At 42.1% G+C, this 20,437-nt stretch overlaps 3 protein-coding genes across 3 annotated transcripts in view; 1 reads left to right on the top strand and 2 right to left on the bottom strand.

The window, feature by feature from the left end:
- Nucleotides 1–368, top strand: part of kcnq1.2 (potassium voltage-gated channel, KQT-like subfamily, member 1.2) — a gene marked incomplete at its 5' end in the record, with an annotated part of 130,010 nt that extends 129,642 nt beyond the window's left edge. The window contains one exon of the mRNA XM_079567323.1: nt 56–368. Within this exon, the coding sequence (XP_079423449.1) occupies nt 56–202 (147 nt within the window). The 3' untranslated portion in view covers nt 203–368. The remainder of the gene's footprint in view (nt 1–55) is intronic.
- Nucleotides 369–12,226: 11,858 nt separating this feature from the next.
- Nucleotides 12,227–15,503, bottom strand: cdkn1bb (cyclin dependent kinase inhibitor 1Bb). The gene is made up of 3 exons (XM_079567763.1): nt 14,720–15,503; nt 14,452–14,572; nt 12,227–13,491 (listed from the first exon to the last, which is right to left on the bottom strand). The coding sequence occupies exons 1-2, from the start codon at nt 15,132–15,134 to the stop codon at nt 14,457–14,459; spliced, it is 531 nt and encodes a 176-aa protein (XP_079423889.1). The 5' UTR covers nt 15,135–15,503; the 3' UTR covers nt 12,227–13,491; nt 14,452–14,456.
- Nucleotides 15,504–16,705: 1,202 nt separating this feature from the next.
- On the bottom strand, nt 16,706–20,181 carry yars2 (tyrosyl-tRNA synthetase 2, mitochondrial). The gene is made up of 5 exons (XM_079567628.1): nt 19,367–20,181; nt 18,477–18,644; nt 18,235–18,390; nt 17,673–17,843; nt 16,706–16,985 (listed from the first exon to the last, which is right to left on the bottom strand). The coding sequence occupies exons 1-5, from the start codon at nt 20,152–20,154 to the stop codon at nt 16,811–16,813; spliced, it is 1,458 nt and encodes a 485-aa protein (XP_079423754.1). The 5' UTR covers nt 20,155–20,181; the 3' UTR covers nt 16,706–16,810.
- Between the last annotated feature and the right edge of the window lie 256 nt (nt 20,182–20,437).

Genomic DNA, 20,437 nt, shown 5'->3' with positions numbered 1-20,437 from the left:
GCGACTGTAAGTTGTGAATGATAGATCTGACAGTTTTTCACCTCTCGTCTTGCAGGTGCATGACATGGATAATAAAATGGACTCCGTGCTGCGGATCCTGAAGGAGCAGTTCCTGCCCAAACCTGAGCTGACGCCCCAACCCTCCATCCGCAGAGTGACCATCCAGAAGAGCATGGGCATCAGCATCGACGAGGGGCCCTGATGTCCCCGTTTGATGACCTCGTGAAACGAAGGACAATGACAGGAGAGGGACTTGGATGCAAACGTTGGAACGGGGAGACCACCGTGAACATAAAGAGGACACTCAAGTCTTCCAAAAAAAAAAAAAAATCTAGCCTCCCTTTGTATCTCAAATCCTGATTCAGCTCACTGACTTTTGATTCCTGCTGATCGAACAAGCACTTTTGCACTGCCTCAGGACCCGAGATGCACTGCACGCGCGGAGGTGTGGCGCAACTCGCTAAAAATAATATAATTCTCATATTCTGGTTTTTAGCTTTTCATCTGGGTTTCCAAGGAAGCACGCCACTTTTGGAAGAGCATTACACCAGATTTGATTTCACTACTTCAGCCTAATAATGAAAAGAGCAGTCACTGAGGGTGCATTCCTCCACTCCAAATATTATTCCAAGGCTAACTAACTCCAAAATGAAGCTTTAATGCAATCAAAGCAAAGAGGTCCCCCCAAAGACACAGAGAAAAGGGCGCAGGCATGGTACAGGCATTCCTCAAATCCTTCTGAGTATCTTGGCACCATCCGCACCCACTTATTTCCATAGCCTCACAGCCATATCCAGCCTAACTGTGCATGCGGCTGTTTGTTAGTACTGATCGAATAACATGGGCAGGAAAGGGAAGATTATCTGGTACTGAAGCTCGCACTGAAAGAAAACTGGACTAAAAAATATGTGTCTGGCCCGGCTCAGGTGGCTAGCGCGGCGCTGATTTACAGCTATGCTAAAGCTAAAAGAATCAACTGTGACTGGGGCTGGTGTAAGAAACAAACATCGTGCTCCAGCGACGTATTGGCTTAAAAATGATGTTTATAAACTACAACAAGAAAAGGCGGCCCAGTGGCGCAGCGGTTAGCCCTCCGGATTGGAATCCCTTTACTGTGTGGAGTTTGCATTGATATGTCTGTGTAGATTTACTGCTGTACAATAGGGCCTCAATCTTGATGGGACGTGTCTGGTTAAAAAAGTTTAAAAAAAAAGTTGTAATAGAAAAGATCAAGTAACATAAAAAGTAAACGCAGAAATACTAAAGTGCCGGTCAGTTAAACCTTTGCTTGCTCAACAATGAGTACATTACAGTAAATTATTAAATAACGCTAAGTTTAGAGACTAATGTATTTATAATGTTACTCAAACTCATTACTACCTGTCCATGGTGCCATGCTACTGAAATACAGTTAGAAGTCATGTCTGGCTCTCATTTGTGAAGCGGTCCCAAACTCACATTGCAAGGGTCTGGACAATGTCCTCTATTAAACTTCTTCTGCACAAACGCTGCTGTGTGCAATTTGAACCACATTTACCTCATTAAACCTGTAATTATTATTGTTTTCTCTCCTGAGCTAATTAAGTGCTGGATTCCCGGTAAGGTGATATTGTTCCCTGTGTGCACCTAATGGAAAAATACTGGGGGGGGGGGGAATGTGACCGTGGAGAGGCAGGCACTGTCCCAACTGCCTATGTATCGTTAAGCTCAGATGTGTTTATGCCTCGGCTTTGCACAACAACCAACGCTTACACACTTACACACTTACTGCACAAGCTGAAGCGCTCTGTTTTTGAGACGTTTGTGTCAACATTGATTAGAAATACATTTTATTGCATTACTTGATTTATTTGCCTAATCTTAAACTGATGTCCTGAGATGTCCCTACCCAACGCCAGAGTAATGAAAACAACAATCATATTTAGAGGTCGACCAATATGGGTTTTTCTAAGGCCGATGCCGATTTTTGGGGATTTTTATTGGCTGATGCCGATATGCACAGCCAATATTTTTGACCGATATTTTTGGCCGATTTTTCCAAAGCTGATGAAACCATAAATACTTTTATTTTATTTTTTATTTTATTACTTTAGGTGATTCAATCATGGTTTCTGTCCCAGCTTTGATTAGTCGCTGTTAGCATTAGCATACTGCCATTAGCGTTAGCATACTGTTATTAGCGTTAGCATACTGTTATTAGCGTTAGCATACCGCCGTTAGCACTAGCATACTGCCGCTGCCATTAGTCGCAGCATTTTTAAAACTAAGTAAATGACATGCAGCATGTGCATATTGACTGAGGTTTAGTAAAACTTGAAGCTAACCAATTTTCATCGCAATGTTTCTCTGTTCCCCTGAGGCCTAGGGTTTTGTGGGAGGACTCATTTTAAAGCCCCAAATTCGCTCTTTCCAATGCAACGTGACGTTTCCATCACTTTCGGTCCCGGAGATATCAGCCTTTATCTGCGCTAGTTTGGCCGATACTGTAAAATCTGGCTGATATATCGGTTGACATCTAAGCCGATAGGTCTTTGCAGGGCTCCAGACTGAGACCAATTTTCCATGGCACATTCACCTAAACTTTTTTGGGGGTGTGACTAAATAGAAGATAAATAGAGAAAATAAATATGCAGGCCTATATCCTTATTTTATTGTTTGTTTGTTTTACTTTCAAGTCACAAAAGTAGCTTTTCATTTTATAGAAATCGTATGGTTACAGAAGAATCATTGAGATAGCAGGATCCACTGACGTTTTGGCTTTGAACTTTGTTTTTAGGACGCTTTCGGGGCATTTCTAAAGTGGTAGGCCTAAATTATATCCTGACACACTGAAATGATAAACTATAATTTACTTTACGTATTATATTAGCCTGTCCAAGCGACCCAAAATTTGTGTCTGGAATCTCAAAAACCGTGGAATTCATGCATGTGTTACATTACTAGACACAGAATTTGTGCTATAAAAACGAAAAACTGTTTCACTCATTTTTCTTTTTTTTACTGAACTATATCAAATGTACCCGCCAGGCACTGCATATCTTTGAGCTTAACTATGATGTCTTTTGTCTCCCGTTGCCCCGCTCGCACTGTAATCCAGACACTGTGGCAAGAAGAAAATAGAAAATAAGCTCACTGTGTACCAAGGCCTCCTATAATTATATGACGTTCCTAAAAAAGAAAGATGCACAAAACAAACAAGCAAACACGGACTTAAGTATATGTTCCTTTTTGCGGTGATTCAAATTCTCTATTGCGTAATCCAGCACCCGATTATCGACCTCTGTGTGTTGTCACGTCCCATTCTGTACAGTTTTTATAAGAATTGTAAATAGAAACATTGCCTTATTGTAACTGTATTTAACCGTATCTCGTGGAAAGATCAACGCGGGTTTGTGCGAGCGTACGGAGCGGTTGGAAGTATTGTTTTTCGATGGATGGAAATGATTGTAAAGGCACACACGCCCTCTACACTGTAGCTCTGCTGTACATAATAAATCTTGGTTTCATTACTCTTTTGGCCTGCCGCTTTGGCTTTGGAAAAGAGTTCGATTCCCCCGCTCATCTATTCCATAATTTGCTTTCATTGGAGGGGGAAACCGATCGTCCGCAGTTAGTCGGGACATTTCAAGCTGAGCTGGGTCAAGGCGAACTATTGAACCGCAGCCTGGAGATTCCATTCAAATAAAATCGCTCTGTCTTTCGAAAAAAAAAAGAAAAAGAAAAAGTTCCCAATCTCAGGGAGGAGCTGAAAAATAACATATTGGAGCTTGTGCCTCAGTGTTTCATAAGCAGTGGTTCTTCTAAGCTGTGGGGGGAGGCAGTAGTGGCTTTTTTTCATCAGACCTGCTTTGGGCCTAGACTCGGTTTAGAAACTAGAACTTGTTTAGTCATATATATTAGACACCTTGAGGATGCCCAATCATATCTGAGCTCTGAAGGGATAGGCCCGGTAGTAAAAAATAAGCAACACTGTCCGTCACACTCGAAATAAGATTTGAAAAGTCCCATGTTTGCCCCAGTATAACAATATTGAATATAATACATGATCCTATTTTTTGAGCTGGTCCGTGGTGTGAAGAGTTTGAGCCTCTGCTATTGGGCGAGTCCCGCTGAGCAAAGGGAGAAAATGTCTCATATTACCACTCAATTATGTTTCACTTCAGCGGCCAAAAAATACTGGGGATGTCCCAAGAACAGCATGGAAGGGTTGGGAGGGTCGCCCCTTGAGAGAGGGAGAGAGCGGAGACGGGACAGCAGGAGTGTACCTCCCTGGGGGACTTGCGCCATTTCCAATTATCCAGAGACAGGACACGCGGGCCGCTCCGCTGGCTCCACTCCTGCTCTGCTTTCCATCACCGTTGCGGCTTTCTGGCACGGGACAGGGGCGCGCAGAAACCCCGTGGCTACCTCGATGCGCGGAGGCCGTCCCCGAGTCGCCCTGGTGCAGCCCCTTTCATCTCGGGACAAGACAGAGAGAAGAGAGAGAGACTTCAAAAGGCAGTTTGATGTGAAAAGTACACGGCCTACAAACAGGATCAGAGAAAGCAGTTTAAAGGAGAATATAAGAGCCGTACTGTCGCAGATGCATTCGGACAGTGGGGTCTGGACGCGTATGTGAGAGGAGGAGGGGCTGAAACACAAGAACGAGAGCTTTGATGAACGGCCATGTCAACTTTGATCCCAGCACCTCTGTCTCAGCGGGACGGAGCTCAGTCAGAGTCGCACAACTGCTGTCTGGGCTCTCATATTTATGAGTATGCCAAAAAGATAAGAAGAGCGGTCGCTCTGCTTTACAGCACAGTAACATAGTGCTCGGACTGAAAAACCATGGCAACTAAAGGAATACAGGGGAATATTGGGTCATATTTTCAAAAAGTTGCCATGTTTTCCTAGGCATCAACAGTGTCATTTTTGCTGTGGGTTAAAAAATAAAGCATTTTGAAGAGGACCTAGTTATTTTAAACCTGTATGTTTGGTTTCCTGTAACCAAACAAAGCAGCATCAGCTCTATCCCGCTCCCAGCAAAGATACGGGTCTGAGGAGAGACAATCAAATGTTACACAGTAATGGTGACTAAAACTATTGAAGCAATATCTTCAAATGATTATAAACTTAATAAAAATGACCAGAACTGACAACCTCCCAGGAACAAGTCTGGTCCTTTCCATGTGTTAAATGTTCTCTCAAAACTTGTAGTATGAAACATACTCAATATTTGCTTGCTGTTAACTAAACATGATTTGACTAAAACGACATTTGGTTGAGAACATTATGTTGAGACCAGGCAAGAAAAGGCTGAAAGAGCAACATACCTTAATTAATTATTTAATTAATTAATGTTGAGTTGTGTTATCACACTACCTCAGGGCAGATGTAGAGGCTCAGAATAAAGGATGGAAATGTAAAAGCATCATAAGCACTATTTAAGACTAGTGTAATATAATATTTGCTGTCCTTTTTTACTTTATATATAACTGTGTTTGTTGGCTAATATACATTTTTGTGAGTTAGTGTTTAATGTGGATAAACCTGAAGCAGGGCCCACTCCACACGCCACTGAGTTTCTCATTGTAGTAAAGTTTAAGCTATTGTTGGCTAACGCCTAATCATTGAATTTAATTGAATAATTGAGTAAATTTACTTAATACACGTAGGTGAAATACGGTCACTCCTTGGTCTTCAACACCTGAGCACTGTCCTGTCAAATCAAGCCTATGGGTCTAAATGATGTGTTTACACTCCTTCAACTCTAAATACGTAGATCTACATTGGACTGTACCAGTGAATTGTGGACCCCACTACACGGTTTGCCTATCAATCCAAAACATACAGACTAAACCCTCCAGCTACTGTAGGTTCTCCTCATCATGATCGTAGCTCAAGATCTGGAGTGGTGTCCCGGGCGCTGCACTGCAGTCACCATTGCTCCTGACAGGTTGGCCCAGCAGCATTGCAGGATGGATCCAAAGCAGAGAACAAATTATCCTTTGGGTACAAAAAAGTACACCTTGACTCCCACCGATCTATATTATCAGTGTTTCACTCTTTGCAGGAGTGTAAATGTTTGCTTCATACATCAATGTATTGAACAGTACTGGTCTGGCATTAATCCTATGTTGATGCAAACTCAATTTGCACAAAGCTGCTTTGGGAGATGTAATTACCATGTGATTTGAGCCTACACTTCTTTTGCCAATATCAACTCAATATGGTGTTGAAGTTACATCATCAAGTGCATAATTCTTGAATGGTCAAAGTGCATATGTGTTGTGTAAGTATGCCGTGCCTGGGCTCTGTGGGGGTGCAGCCTGGACACCACCTGTCCACAGAGGCCCAGGCAGCAGGAGGCCCAGCAGTCTTCTTTATGAAAGCAGATATGAGCCAACAGGTGTGTGCTCATGTATGTGTATGTATGCCGTATAAAGCTGGACTGGGACAAACAATGTGCATAGCAGCTGATGCCAGTCCTCCTGAAATAGCCCAGGCCTGCACAGTTGTCTACAGGGGACAGTTGTTCTACCTTCAAGGCCCCACGTCTCCGTCTGTGATCCATTTGCTGTTTGGTCTTAATTGAATAGAAAATGATGCCCAGGACTATGTTAAACACCTACTGAATATTCCTATGGGCGCATCAATGACTGTTGACTTCTGATTTGAGTGTTGGCCTGGTCGCCATGGTTCTCAAAGGTCAGGACCCCGTGTCTTCTTGTTTTGTCCCACTCAGAGAGTTGCCACAGATACAGTATGACCTGCGCCCCTTCTCTGTTTGGGCTGGGCAGGACAACAAGGCCCCCTGGGATCATAAATCAACCAGAGGTCAGGAGGTTAGGCTGACCCCCAGCGACCCGTGACCTCTCAGAGAGCTCCCTCAGCCATATGTCTAAGGCCTCGGCTCAGTGACCAGATCTAAGTAGCCTGTGGACCAAAGATCTTTCACATCCTCGCGGTCACTGAGGAGCTGTACTGCACAGATGGCTTTACTGAAATGACCATACATGTTTACAGCAGAGTTTGGATGTTAACACTATCAAGGCATGAGGCAATGACGTAACAGCAAAAAGTAAAACTTCTCTATGCCCACACAGATGTGGGCGTAGAGAAGTTTCAAAATGTAAATCCATTTAATCAAAAACAGGAAGTTTGTCTTTAATCTTCACAAAACATTGTCTTTGTGACTTCCTTCATTCTCGCCGTGGCTTTTGTATGTGTCAAAACATGCAAAATAATGTTTTAATCTTAATATCTTATTCTAATTTTCAAGAGGCAAGGTCCCTGTCACATCTTAAGCCCCTATTATTAAAGCTTTTCTTTTGAAAGTTACCAAAGCTCAGTCTTCCAGCGTATGTTTGCATATCAAATTGTATTGTCCATGCCTTTCCAGACTCAACCCTTTGATTTATCCAGGCTTGGGATTATGACCATAGGATATTGGAATCAAAGCTCTGTGAGTGAAATTGAACAGCAGACAAGAAGCACATCCAGTACAAATGAGAAAACCAGAAGTCCTTAAATCCTCAGTGAGTGCAAAATTGAAAATGGAGAGTAAAATTGAATATTGCAGAAAGCCGGTGGAGCGTATCCCGACGCAGAGGCACGTCCCATACACACAGCGAGTCTGCTTTTCTCATTTGGGTCCAGTGTTGGAGAACATGCTCAGTCTTTCTTTTGGGGCAGGACACGTTTCAACACCTCAGGCCGAGCAGTCTCCTGATGAGGGCAGCAGAGGCAGAAAAACACAGGCCGAGATACGGTGGAGCACTTTTGAAACTTGTGACACTAAGCACCAACTTAGAAAATATTAAGCTGTCCAAGTACAATATTTTAAAAGAGTAATGTGAGTCAAGGGGGGGGGGGTACAAAACTAGTTTGAACAGATAAATAAGATCGCTTTGCAAAATTGGGATAAAAGTGAGAGGACATCTGGAGTATTCCCAAATCACATGCATCCAAACCAGAACTTCATTTTGAATATATCCAGGACTACACAAGTAAGAGAAAACAAGCCTAAAACCACGTAGCTCCATGAGAAATAGGCTACAGAAGCTCTCCCAAACCATTTTTCCATTGCTTGTCAATTCAAGGATAATCAGTCATTGCTTTAGACACGAGAGATTACGTTACAGGAGGATGAGAAGTCATTTCATAGGCTGTGGTCACCCATGTAACTGTATATTGAACAAAGTTACCAAAAGTTGCATCATATGGACACATTTTTGCATCAGGTCAAATTTGCATCATGCCGTGACACACCCTTCCCGTCACTATCATCATCTGGAACATTTCTTAAGCGCTAAAATAACTTTGAATACATTCGGTAACATTAGATGGATTTAGGTTCAATATTGATTTAGGTTCAATATACAGAGTGTGTGTGTGTGTGTGTGTTTTCAGCAAATCAGAGCTCACATTAAAATGCATGAAAGTCGGCCTATACACAGATGGCAAAAAATCACATTGAGCATATTGAGGGTTTGAACATGAGTGGCAAAGCTGAGTTCTGAAATGAGCTTTTATTTGATTTTCTCAAGTGCATCTGTTGCGTTTGTTGACCCCGTATTTTTGGGGGGGAACAATGACTTGCACCTTCGAAAGAACAAAGCTAAAAGAAAATCCCCCCAAAAAAGAAAAAGGGCTCACTTTCTGTTCTAAAAGAGTGCAAAACGTCTTGCTGCTTGTGTTTCGTCACTTGCGCATTACGCTAACTGAAAGAGCGTATCTATCAGACAGGCGCTGACATTTGGCCCCTGCTCCTGCACAGATGTTCAGCTCGGAGCCCTCTTCTGTGTGTGTCTCGGCCAACTCGCATCCCGGGCGCATCCCGGAGCATTCCTGGCGGGATTACGGGCCCAGGTACGGGGCTCTGGTCGGGACCCAGCGGGGGGGGGAGGGAGGGAGGAGGGGGCATGAAGGAAGAGGTGGGGCAGTGAGGCTGAGGAGGGCGAGAGAGTGAGAATGAGCGGACGGCACACTCTGCTTGTTTTCACATATGCTGCGTGCTTGAGCAGATTTCTCCTTGATAACAGATAAAGGCTCTTTGATAGGCTGCAGGTGCGCCGCTTTAATGAGTGCAACCCCCCCCACCCCCCCACATCCCTCCCTCACCACCCCCCACTTTTGGCCTGCCACACTTGGCCTTCTCCTAAAAACTCACCACATCTGCACAATCTGATTTCTCAGTAGCGCTGACGTTCCAGGAACATCGTTTGTAGTTGATCAAAAGAAACATTGCAGGAAAGAACTCGTGTATGATTGGTCTAAAGTCTGCTAGAAATTTACATAAAGGTTTCCTTAAAGATGAATTAATACAACTAAATATAGACTACCGTATTATCCGGACTATAATTCGCACTTTTTTCATAGTTTGGCAGGGGGTGCGACTTGTACTCATGTGCGACTTATACATGAAAATATATATTTCACACACACTGTGCTCTATAGGCTTGTGTACCAGCACCTGCATCTCCTGCACCACTGAAAATTGAAAAATGAAAGAAAGTTTGGAGTGAGCGAGAAACTTGTGAGGGACTGTCGAAAAAGCGGAGGTTGCTCTTACTGCAATGAAGAAAACAAAACAAGCTCAACGCGGGCTTAAAGATGGACGGCCACAGCTAGAGGAACGAGTTTGCAAATGGCTGCTTGAACAGCGTGCTGCCGGGAGAGGCTTGTCAACGGTACAGTTACACCCAGGCCGAAACAGAGTCAGCCATACATCATTATCACATCTCTCCTCCGTCTTAACAACCTATACCTAAAGCCACACTGCCGAAAATAAATACATTTCGGTGAGGAACATGTTTGGCTACTTGTCAAAGCAAAACAGTATCATCTCCATGGAGACGAGCCGGCGATGTCCCGCTCCCGGCAAAGTTATGAGGCAGGTTTGAGGAGGAGAGGCTTTCCACAGTACAGACTCATGCTTTGTTTTGTTCACAAATTTAACCACCCATAATGAAATCGATGCTTATATTTTATTCATTTTTGTATTTTTTGTTTAAGTGTCATGTTTCGCGCCGTGGCTTTGAGCATTTGGAATTTACATATTTGGGCCCACACTTCTTGCATTACCGTTGCCCCAAATGAAATCAAACATCAGATGAGCAGAAAACCCACTGAAGTTTTCCAAGGCCGTTGAGAACAAATCATGAAAATGTTGTTCTGTGTTCACTTACAGCACAGAGCTATGGCCGCGGCCCGACAGTCAGTGATGCCAGCTGTTAGTTTTGCAGACACTCTTTAGTCAAGACCGTGGTGCCAGGGGAATCGCTCGGTGACGTGGGTTGTGGCCTGGGCAGGAAGCTCAGGGAGGAACTTGTGGTTTTATATTAAGTGCTGTAAGTGCTGGGGCGGTTAACAGGAAAAGATAACCTGTTTGCGCAGATACAGTACGAGGAAGTGTGAATTCTTGGCTCATGCAAGATGTTGTAGAGGAATGGGGCCGCCATGCCTCCTTCTTCCTCCTCCGGTGCCGTGATGGAGAGTGTTTCAGGAATTTCCTCAAGTCCGCTGTGGTTTTGTTTTCTGTTCGGGTGGACGTGATGGAGAGGGACAGGACTGCTTCCAGGGACATTCCTGCTGTAGGTCAAGAAGCTTTTCTTATGCAACAATTCACAGTGTTGCATCAGTAAGTGTGTAGTGCACTCATGGGTTTTGTGTTATGGCTTTCTGACTTCTGGGGTTCGGCCAGGACAAATAACCTGCTTCCTCACGACTGCCTATTGATTTTGCTCATAGGTACAGACCAGATGCCCTTCATGATGCAACTCGCATGCCACATCGGGGATACACTAATCCATGGAGGGGCATTATGTTTTGTCTAAGAGAAAATGACATGGAAGAGCCTTGATATAGCCTAGTGCAGTGGTTCTCAACAGTGGCACAGATACTACACTGCAAAGGGGAATCTAGATATAACTAACCTACGTTACATGTAAATTAAGAAAAAAAATCAACACCAATCTTATTTCAAGTAATTTCATTTTGAGTGTGATGAGATGTTATTTTTGTGAGGAAAAAATAAAATTAAGAATTGCCTCATGGACAATTTTTTTTTAATCAGTGACTTAAATCAGGTGTAAATGTATATTTTTCAAGAAGTGAAATTCACTTATTTATAGATTAACAGTGCACTTCTTCTGGTGGTTATCTGCAATTCCATTTTAATACGCTTCATTACATTTATGAAAGTCAAAAGTGCTTCTCAAATGTTTGAGAACTACAGGCTGCAGCATATACAGGCTGTGATGGCCTCAGTGTGTCTGAATTGTACACATTCTCATGCTGAACTGGGATGTCCAATGCACAATGGCTGTGCATAGAACAGGGAGTAAATTAGCCCTATGTTTCTTCTCACAATTGAGTCAGTCCCACTCCAGCGCCCACAGACTCATGCAATCACTTAGTCAGTGGGTCAGTCCGTCAGTGTTTGGGTGGAGCTGGTAGACGTCCCTTTGTCTACTCCGGGATGTCCCAGACACAACAGTGGTCGGCCTGGGCCCCTCACAATGGCTCCCCCACACAAAGACACTTGGACAATGGTCTGGACTAGCATTGGGGGCTGAACTTGTATCCACCTGTACAGGACCGGAAACACTCCTCCCCCTCTGCCCTGCACCCTGTTCCACAAATACACAAGGTGCTAATGTGCTGGTGCAGGTGTCCTTGTCCTGTCAGAGGACGAGATTTATCAGGAGAGATATAAGACAGACACATGTGCAGAGGAGCAGCAGGGGTCATGGGCCATCAGAGTCTGGATTAGAGCAACCCTGGTGTCCCATAACACTCAACATGACAGCCAGAGCTTCTATAGGAATATATAACGGCTTCTATGAAACAAACCTGGGTTCAGGATTTTGAAAGGTGATTTTAATCGTTTGATTTGTTTCTGTGCCTCTAGACTTCCACACTACTGCGTCTCCTGGTGTCAGGTTAAAATTAAATGAAAATAAAAACAAATTACGCTATTTAGATTACACTAAAAAAGTTTCCATTCTGCAGTATATACTATATGTTTTACTGGCCATAGGTCTGCAATATCAATGCAAAATAATGAAAATATTGATAGACAACTTTCACCCTCAGAACTGAACTGCAGACACACAGTGAATTGCAACAGGTTTAAAAATATTTTTTTTTCTTTTTAATTGATTGCAACACATTTAACCACACATTACAAAATGCACATCATTTTTTTTTAAATCAGGCTCAGTTTGCAACCATAATTATCTGAAGAAAAAAAAAAAAACTACAAAAAAAAAATGGTTTTACAAAATAAGAATTATAATAAAGTAAATGCCACTTTGGATAACCGTAATCAAAACCCCATTTTTGTTCTACATAGAATAGAAAAAAAAGAAGACATAAATAAGTTAGTATAATTTCTCAGTGTTTTTACAAAATTATGTACAATAGTACATAGCAAAGATTTACACAAATACACAGGCATGATGACTGCAACCATTCGCTTTCTAAGTTTACACTGGACTCTCCATCATAACCCATACTTTAGGCAAATAAAAGAGAAGCTTTTGGACGCGTATATTTGCATCCTCAGCAGGCAAACCACATGGGTGGAAAATAAATCTATGGAAATTTAAGGTTATCACAATGTAATACAATGTGAAGTCAGACAGAAGCAACCATGTATTTGGCATTGTAGGACATTCGGCCCCTTTCAGACAGCCACATCCTCACCGAGCTATAGAGAAATAATAACATGTAATACATAATACACCCTGTGCAGTTTGTGTGGTCTTTGTCCTTCAATATCTGAGTACCTCTACTCTACAGAGGGAACTAAAGAGTCGATTCCAGGTTCACACTGATGCTAAGGCACCTCCGAAAATAAATAACGTTAAAAAAAAAAAGGAAAAAAAAAAGAATAACTAAAAAAAAACAGAACTGTTCAGTGAAATCGTCTCATAAAGCATTTTTTTTGGGAGAACTTGGATTTTGTGACACTGAAATGAATAAAAAAAAGAAGCTCCATTTGTACCGTTCTTCACTGTGGACTTAAGAGGATGACGAGTGAAGACACACTGAAACTGTGAGAAGCCATGATTTGTAACTGTAGCAATGAGGGACTCTGCCTTTGAAAAACAAAAACAGAACAGCATTTGGGAAACATTTCTTAAACTACACTGCAATTCTTCAAGTTAAATCAAAATTCACACGTTTTTACATAATGATTTGTTTTCAAATCATGTTTTATGTGCTACATATGGAGAGAAATAAAATAATATATATAATATATATTTATGTACACACAGGTAGTAAAATGAGCAAAAAAGGAAATCAAACCTAATTGCACACTGCTACATTGACTGCTTTTAGAGGCAGTAACTTTTAATTGAGTGCCACAACTTTTTAGTGTTTCTATTCAGTGCTTCAACAGCGTCCTCCCCGTCTCCAGGAGAGATGATATGTTTCTGGTGCTGTAGTTCCTCCTCACTCCGGCCAACACTGAGTTTTCCAGAGGGACAAGCCTCACAGGCCCTGTAGACACACGAGTAGATGGTTAGGTCATACTTTGTTCATAAGGAAATTAATTCAGAAATACATAAAGCACACTTTAGAAGTGAACTAATAAGTTGACTTTAAAATTCAACTTATAATCTTAAAAAATTATGTGATCTCCTTTACCTTCTGTGTTATGGATAAAAAGAAAACACACATAAGCTTTAAGAGAAAATAGTAGCAAACTTCCTAATCTTCCGAGCACCCCTTGATTTGACTGTCCTGGGCCCTCTTCCTTCTTTGCAGATGTGAGCAGTAGCTACACTGGTGCACTGCGCGCACTGACACACTCCTACACACTCGAGACAGACAGAGCCAGCCCCTTCCCGTCCCCGCTCTGCTCGGCTGAGGGCAGTGGCTGCTGACGTGTTACTACTACACTGTGTTCACCAGACTTGTTTACAGTGCTCTGAAACACAAGGCGCAACCGTGGTTGTAGTAAAAGGCGGAAAAAGCGCAGCCACAAGTCAACATATTATATCGATGGATTTTTAAAACAACCATAACATAGGCTAGCCCTATGTAGAAGACACAAAAGTCAAGAAAGAAAACAAAAAAACAACCTAGGTGGTGGTGGTGGGGGCAAGAGATCATGAGTGGAGCCATGATAGAACCAGAATAGTGCGTAGTAAAGGGGGAAACCTGACAACGCCCTCGACGTGTTCGCACAAAAACAAAAACACCTTGCTTGTCAGATCCACGCACGCCCAAAATACTATTGACCTTGCACAATCCCCGATTAGCTCAGAGGTTGCAGAAAGGTTACAACCACAAGAAATACTATTACAACTCCGAAGCGGTGACAAAACAGTCTGACTTTGTTAACTTTATACGCTCATGACGCAAAGTCAATTCGCAGAAAAACTACGTCCAAAAGCAAATGGCGTTTGAAATGCATGGATGTGCTGAAAAAGTTTGGACAATTTTGTCAAATCTTACCACTTTTACGTTTGCCTCTTCGGACTCTTCTTTCTGGGTGTATGCTCTGCGGAGCGGCTCAGACTGGGACAGCTCACCTCCTCTGGATTGCTGTGTGACCTCTTGTTTTGGGTCGAATGCTCTGTCAAGCAAAGGTTTTATGAATGAGTGAGTACAGTAGCAACTACACGGTATTTTTGCTGTTTTTTGTGTGTGGTTTAACTGTGTTGGAGATTTGCGCAAACAAGCTACTCGAGCAAACCGGGCTTAATAGAAGAACAATCATTACCGTGGCATGCTTGCCTTTTTCTCATTCCTGCACACTGCTCCGTGCACTCCATCTGGCCGTCAGACCTGTCACAGCTATGGTTCCCATTTAAATCCACATGGTTATTCCCAGCAGAGCAAACGCCCTTCTTCCTATGCGGCTGCCTGCTGTAGAAATCCGGGACCGTTCTACTATCCACCAGCTCCCAGCTTATCCGCGCATTGGAGAGCGGCGTGTCATTGGCAAAGTCGAAGCCCCACTTGTCCGTGGCGACAGCTTCTATCTCCTGCAAATGTCCCTTTAAATCCCGCTTTAACTCTTCGTGATCCACCGAGCCAAAGAGGTTCCTACAAGCGGAGGGTTTGGGGTGATCCGACACACGGGGGTCCGTCCTCTCCAACGTGGGGCTCCCGTTTGAAAGACGCACTTCTGACATTTTATCTCCTCCACAGAAGGGGAAAGATGCAAGCGGCCCGAAAGCGTCCAAATGCGTTACGACAGGAAAAACAACAAAAACAACAGGTATCTCCTTGACGCCGAGCGATATCCAAAACACGCGTAAAACGTCTTATGCCATGCGTACGTCACGGTGCAGTCGGTAATGGCCGCGGCGTTGTTCAGCCAAATGCCGTGTCCAGCGTTCATCAAAGCAAAGTGCAAAGGAACAGAGGCCGCTCAGTCAATGTAGTCCGGTTGGTTGGTAGTAAGAGAAGCTGCAGAGAAACCTTCAGTACCCAATATGGCGATTGAGAGACGTACTGGGGATTGAGAAGGGAGGTTGACTGGGGGAGAAGAAAAAAATGATTGACACAGCTATTTAAATACATAGGAGGCGCCCCATTGGTCCATCTGCTTTAGGCCCGCCCCTGACTTTAAGGTGGACCATATTTATGAAATCCCTCGCATTTGATCATTTTCGAACAAAACAAAATAAAATAAAATAAAAGCTATAAATGTTTTCCTCGAAATGAGGGGTTTTGCAAAGATGCACATATATTTTGTATAAAATTATATATATTTTTTTATTATTATTTTTTTCTTATTATTATTGTGTTTTTATTTGGCCACTTTTTTTTTCATAACAAATGTGTTTAATTATATTTAATACATGCATTTAATGTGAGATTCAACAATTACGCTGTATTAGTATTTCTATGTCACAGCTGTTCTGGCAGAAAATCCTAAACTTTTGCTAAAACACAACTAAACAATATAAGTAATAAAAATACAAAACATATATATTAATAATGCTAATAATAAAGACGTATTCCTTTTTGTATAAAGGAATGACACAACAAAACAATTTATATATTCAAATTTTTCAAAATAGTGCACTCCGATTAAAGAGTGTGTTCAGACACTGCAGATATTGTTTGAAAGGCAAATAATCATAATCATGTCGTTTATGCACCAACACCCTACAATTAAAATAAGCAGTAACTACCTTGTATAGAAAACAAGTATATTTGTCTTATGTGTAAATGTAAGATCTATAGAAATCTTTCACACACTGCCTTTTACACCAAGTGGAAAACAACTGTTTAAACTAAAAGGAGAACTAGATTCTTGTGTGCATAATTTTTAACAAATGCTGGGATAAAATAAGTTCCTAGTAATGGAGCATTTTGAGAGAAAGTACGCTTAATTAATAAAGGAAAAAAAAATCTAGTTTTTCTGAAACACTTCACACTCCTCAACCTTGCATACTTTTACTGAACGTTTTACTTTTTTATTAAAATTTCTAAATCAAGTTAAAATATCTCTCCGCATAATACAGCTCTACACGTATTGTTAAGAAGTTATTAGTTACTCTTTTATTTTTATTTTTACTTTTACTGATGTTTAAGAGGTCTCCGTTAGAAGAGACTGGGCAGTGGCTCCGCGGGGAAAAAAACGTATATCTGGGACAATACTGACCCCTATTGAACTAAACAGGTATTTAACAAAAATGTGAGATCCAGTGTCGTCTTTGAATGCAACATATTCGTTTTAATAATAATTTACATAATCATTATATGTACATAAAACAATCTTCGTACAAAAACCAGCAACTTCACTGTACAAGAGATGGCCCTACCTGGCATGAAATTGCTTCACAGTAAAATGTCTTTACTACTGTCCCGTGCCTTCCAAACTGAGCCATTTAATGATGTAGAAGTTCCTCTTGCCCACTCGGAGCAGGCTCAGGCCATTGGACAAAATGTGCAATTTTGGGACCAACACTTGTTCCGGATTGTCTACGCGGCTGTGATTTATGTGCACAGCTCCTTCCAATACCATACGATACCTGCAAAAAAGCATAAAAACGCCATTGTCAGGAATTACTCAAAATTTATAAGAGAATGTAGATAGAGACGAAACTAAGGAAAAAATAAAGGAAAAAGATAGAAAACAATCTGAACTCTAAATTTACTAAATGCACATGTACGGACCAAACAAAGTGACACAAGTCGGTGGTTTTACAAATGTGCAATAAAACAGCAGATACACGTTATGGTCGGATATGACCAGGCAGTGTCAATAACAATAGAGTGATTATGCCGAGTGTGTTTACAACTCACGTTTTTAAGGAACAGTTTAATCAAAATTACATTATTGATAAATCCAAATGTATTATGTTTGTTTTGTTTGTATACTTTATTGTGCCCGTAGGGAAATTTGTCCTCTGCATCTAACCCATTAATAATAACATGCCTTAATATTCACATTTAAACTAATTTAAATGTTACCCGAGAAGGTGCTTGTTTGTACCCTGTGCAATGGTTCCATCATGCAAACTCAATCATTAAGTATATAGTACTTTTTGGAAAGTATATCCTTGTACAAATACAGTGACATATTACTAAAAATATTGCAAACGTTTGATAATTTTACTGTAAGTTTCCACATGACCAGCATTTGTACTCCTGGCCACTATATACTGTATGAGCATGGATTTAATGTTCGTTATAGTCCTATAACTGAAGCTTCTTACCCCTTGGGCCCATCTGGGATGGCGTTGACTTTTCGACAAGCATCAATGACAGTGGTCCCCGGTTCGAACAGCGTCTCATGGAAAGGTGCTTCTCTGAAGAGTTCTTGTAACTCCTCATCGGTCATCTCCTCAAGAGCCTGGACACTGTTGTTGTAGAGGGCAAACGTGCATCTGCAAAATAACTTCATTAGTACCAACAAATGTAGAGAAAAGGACGGAACAAAAGAAGAAGCTTGACCTAATTTGAAAAACGCCAATTTGGTGTAAAAATAGTGCAAATTGTGTAAATTTCCTTTAGCTTTCTGTGAACTAACAACAATGGTGTAATACCAAGGGCGCCATCTGGTGGCCAAATTGAAGATTGCAATTTCATGTCTCATTCTTATGAGACATGAAATTTTACTAACTAAAGTGCAGTATGAAAAAGATCAGAACTTCAAGAGATAATTACAAAGAGATGTGCAATGCATTTATAAGTATGTGTGGATACCATTTCACAGCAGAGCAAATAGTGTCCAATTCATCAATCCTCTAAGCAATATAATATCAACTGTACACATACCGTTTTGCACTTTCGAGCCCCTCTTTCCCATGCACCAGTTTAGTCACTTCAGCAGCCAGTCGTTTATGTGCAAGACGTTTGGCTGGATCCTCCCTCTGCTGCTCCATCAGACTCTCGATCTCCGCCAGAGGCAAAAAAGTGAACAGCTTTAGGTACCTGGGAAGATATACACACACACACAAGCATTTCAGTCCCACTGTTTTAAAGATTGGAATAAAAAAAAAAAAAAGTCCAATACACACTTTTCTATCGTCAAGTCGGGCTGTCTGACAAAGAACTGGTAGAGCTCAAATGGAGAGGTCCTGTCCCTGTTGAGCCACACAGCGTTGCCGGCCGTCTTCCCCAGCTTATCGCCTACAGAGCTCGTGACCAGTGGGATTGTCAGACCATACACCTCCTGTCCACTCACTCTGTAAAGGTAATGAAATGATTCAATATTTAACACAAGCTGATAAATAAAAAGAGTTTAAAAGTTATTGGGAAGATATAGAAAAAGTAAAGTTCCCCTGAAAGCTCAATTCTTGCAGTAATTTTTGCTTTATCAGGTGGTAGTAGTACTTGGTGGTTCGATGGCATAGATGCAGCTCCTACTGTAGGAGTCCTGCTAACAGTAAAAGACACATCCTTTTAAACTTGTACCCACCAGATCTACAGCTGTACAAAGCACTATTTTTCGGATTCTAACACAGGCCCTCATCAATTAAACAGCATTTAAAGATTGACTATAGTACAGGCAGGGTGATATGGCCTAAAACTATATCACGATATAGAAAAAGAAATACCACAATAGCGATATATTTGACGATATAATTGAGTATGGACAAATTACTTCAAAATCCCAGCTGTATGCTTATTAGGGAGATTAATTCAGTGATTTTTTTTCCTTTACATCTAATTTCCTCACAAATATGATCTACTCAAGCAGTTTACATCCCATTTCATTGGACTTCTTAAGCACCTGTCTGTGTTCGACAGTGTTTATGCAACTCTGATGGAGACGAGCATAACACAAATAATATCGTGTCCACAACGATATAAAAATGACAGCGATATCAAAAAATGATATCGCAATAACGATATGTGATACGATATGGCCCACCCTAATTCGAGCTATGAAGGCTGAGATGTTTACTTGTGAATGTAGTCGTGTCCTGACATGAGGTTGCCCAGCTGGTCAGTGCCCCCCAGCTGAATCTTACAGCCGTAGATTTGGTTGAGGTGATAAAAGTCATAGGCCTGAAACACTTGGTACGTGAACTCAGTCAGGCTCATGCCCTCCGCGCTCCTCAGCCTGGACTGCACGCTGTGGCGGCTCAACATCGTGCCCATCCGAAAGTGCCTACCGGCCTGGGACAAGAAGCTCACCACGTCCCTGTCCTTGTACCATTTTAGATTGTTCAGTACAGTCACCGTGCCTAGTTTCTTGGAGCTGTTATGGAAATGCAGTTCATAGTTGGTGAATATCCTTTGGAGGCTTTCTCGAATACTGCGGGTGTGCGCCGTCACCGTCTCCGCGGACAGCGCGTCCCTCTCGGTCGTCTTGCCGCTCGGGTCTCCGATTTGCGCCGTGGCTCCTCCGAGAAGAGCCAGGACGTGGTGCCCTGCCCCGCGGAAATGTAACAGGCCGATGATCGCGAGCAGGTTCCCCACATGGAGGCTGTCAGCGGTGGGGTCAAAGCCGCAGTACACCGTCTGTGAGTCGGACTGGAGGAGCTCGGGAAGCCCCTCGTAAGCGGCGTGCTCCGGGAAAGTGTCCTTGATAACCCCGCGTTTGTTCAGTTTGAGCAACAGGCCAGTGCAGACCGAAGCGGAACAGTGCAGCCGACTCCTCTGTGGGAAGCAAAGGCGAGATCGGTTCGTAAAAACAGTGAAACGATGTTGTGAAACAGCGGCACAAGTCCTCGCTATGGACGCAGCCATGTTGGACAATGTGACGCAAAACCAAAGAAGAGTGTCTCAAAGTTTCAAAGTGCTACAGCGCCCTCTAGTGCAAGCAGTTGAGATTAAACTGTATTGACCTCACACTCATCTATTAAAGCGGCATTATGTATTATTATGTAGTATTTAATTGTATTTACTTTTTCAGCACTTTAGAGTAGTCATTAAAGGACAATAGAAAGAACATAAAAACATCCATTATGTGAAAAAATATTTGATATTTGTGCATATTTGACCTTTCAGTGACCCAGCAGCTTTATGGGTG

The sequence above is a fragment of the Gobius niger genome (genome assembly GCF_951799975.1).
Source record: "Gobius niger genome assembly, chromosome: 12".
Classification (NCBI taxonomy): Eukaryota; Metazoa; Chordata; class Actinopteri; order Gobiiformes; family Gobiidae; genus Gobius; species Gobius niger.
The sequence above is the reverse complement of the archived record's forward strand: the minus strand, read 5'-3'. Positions and strand labels throughout refer to the sequence as shown.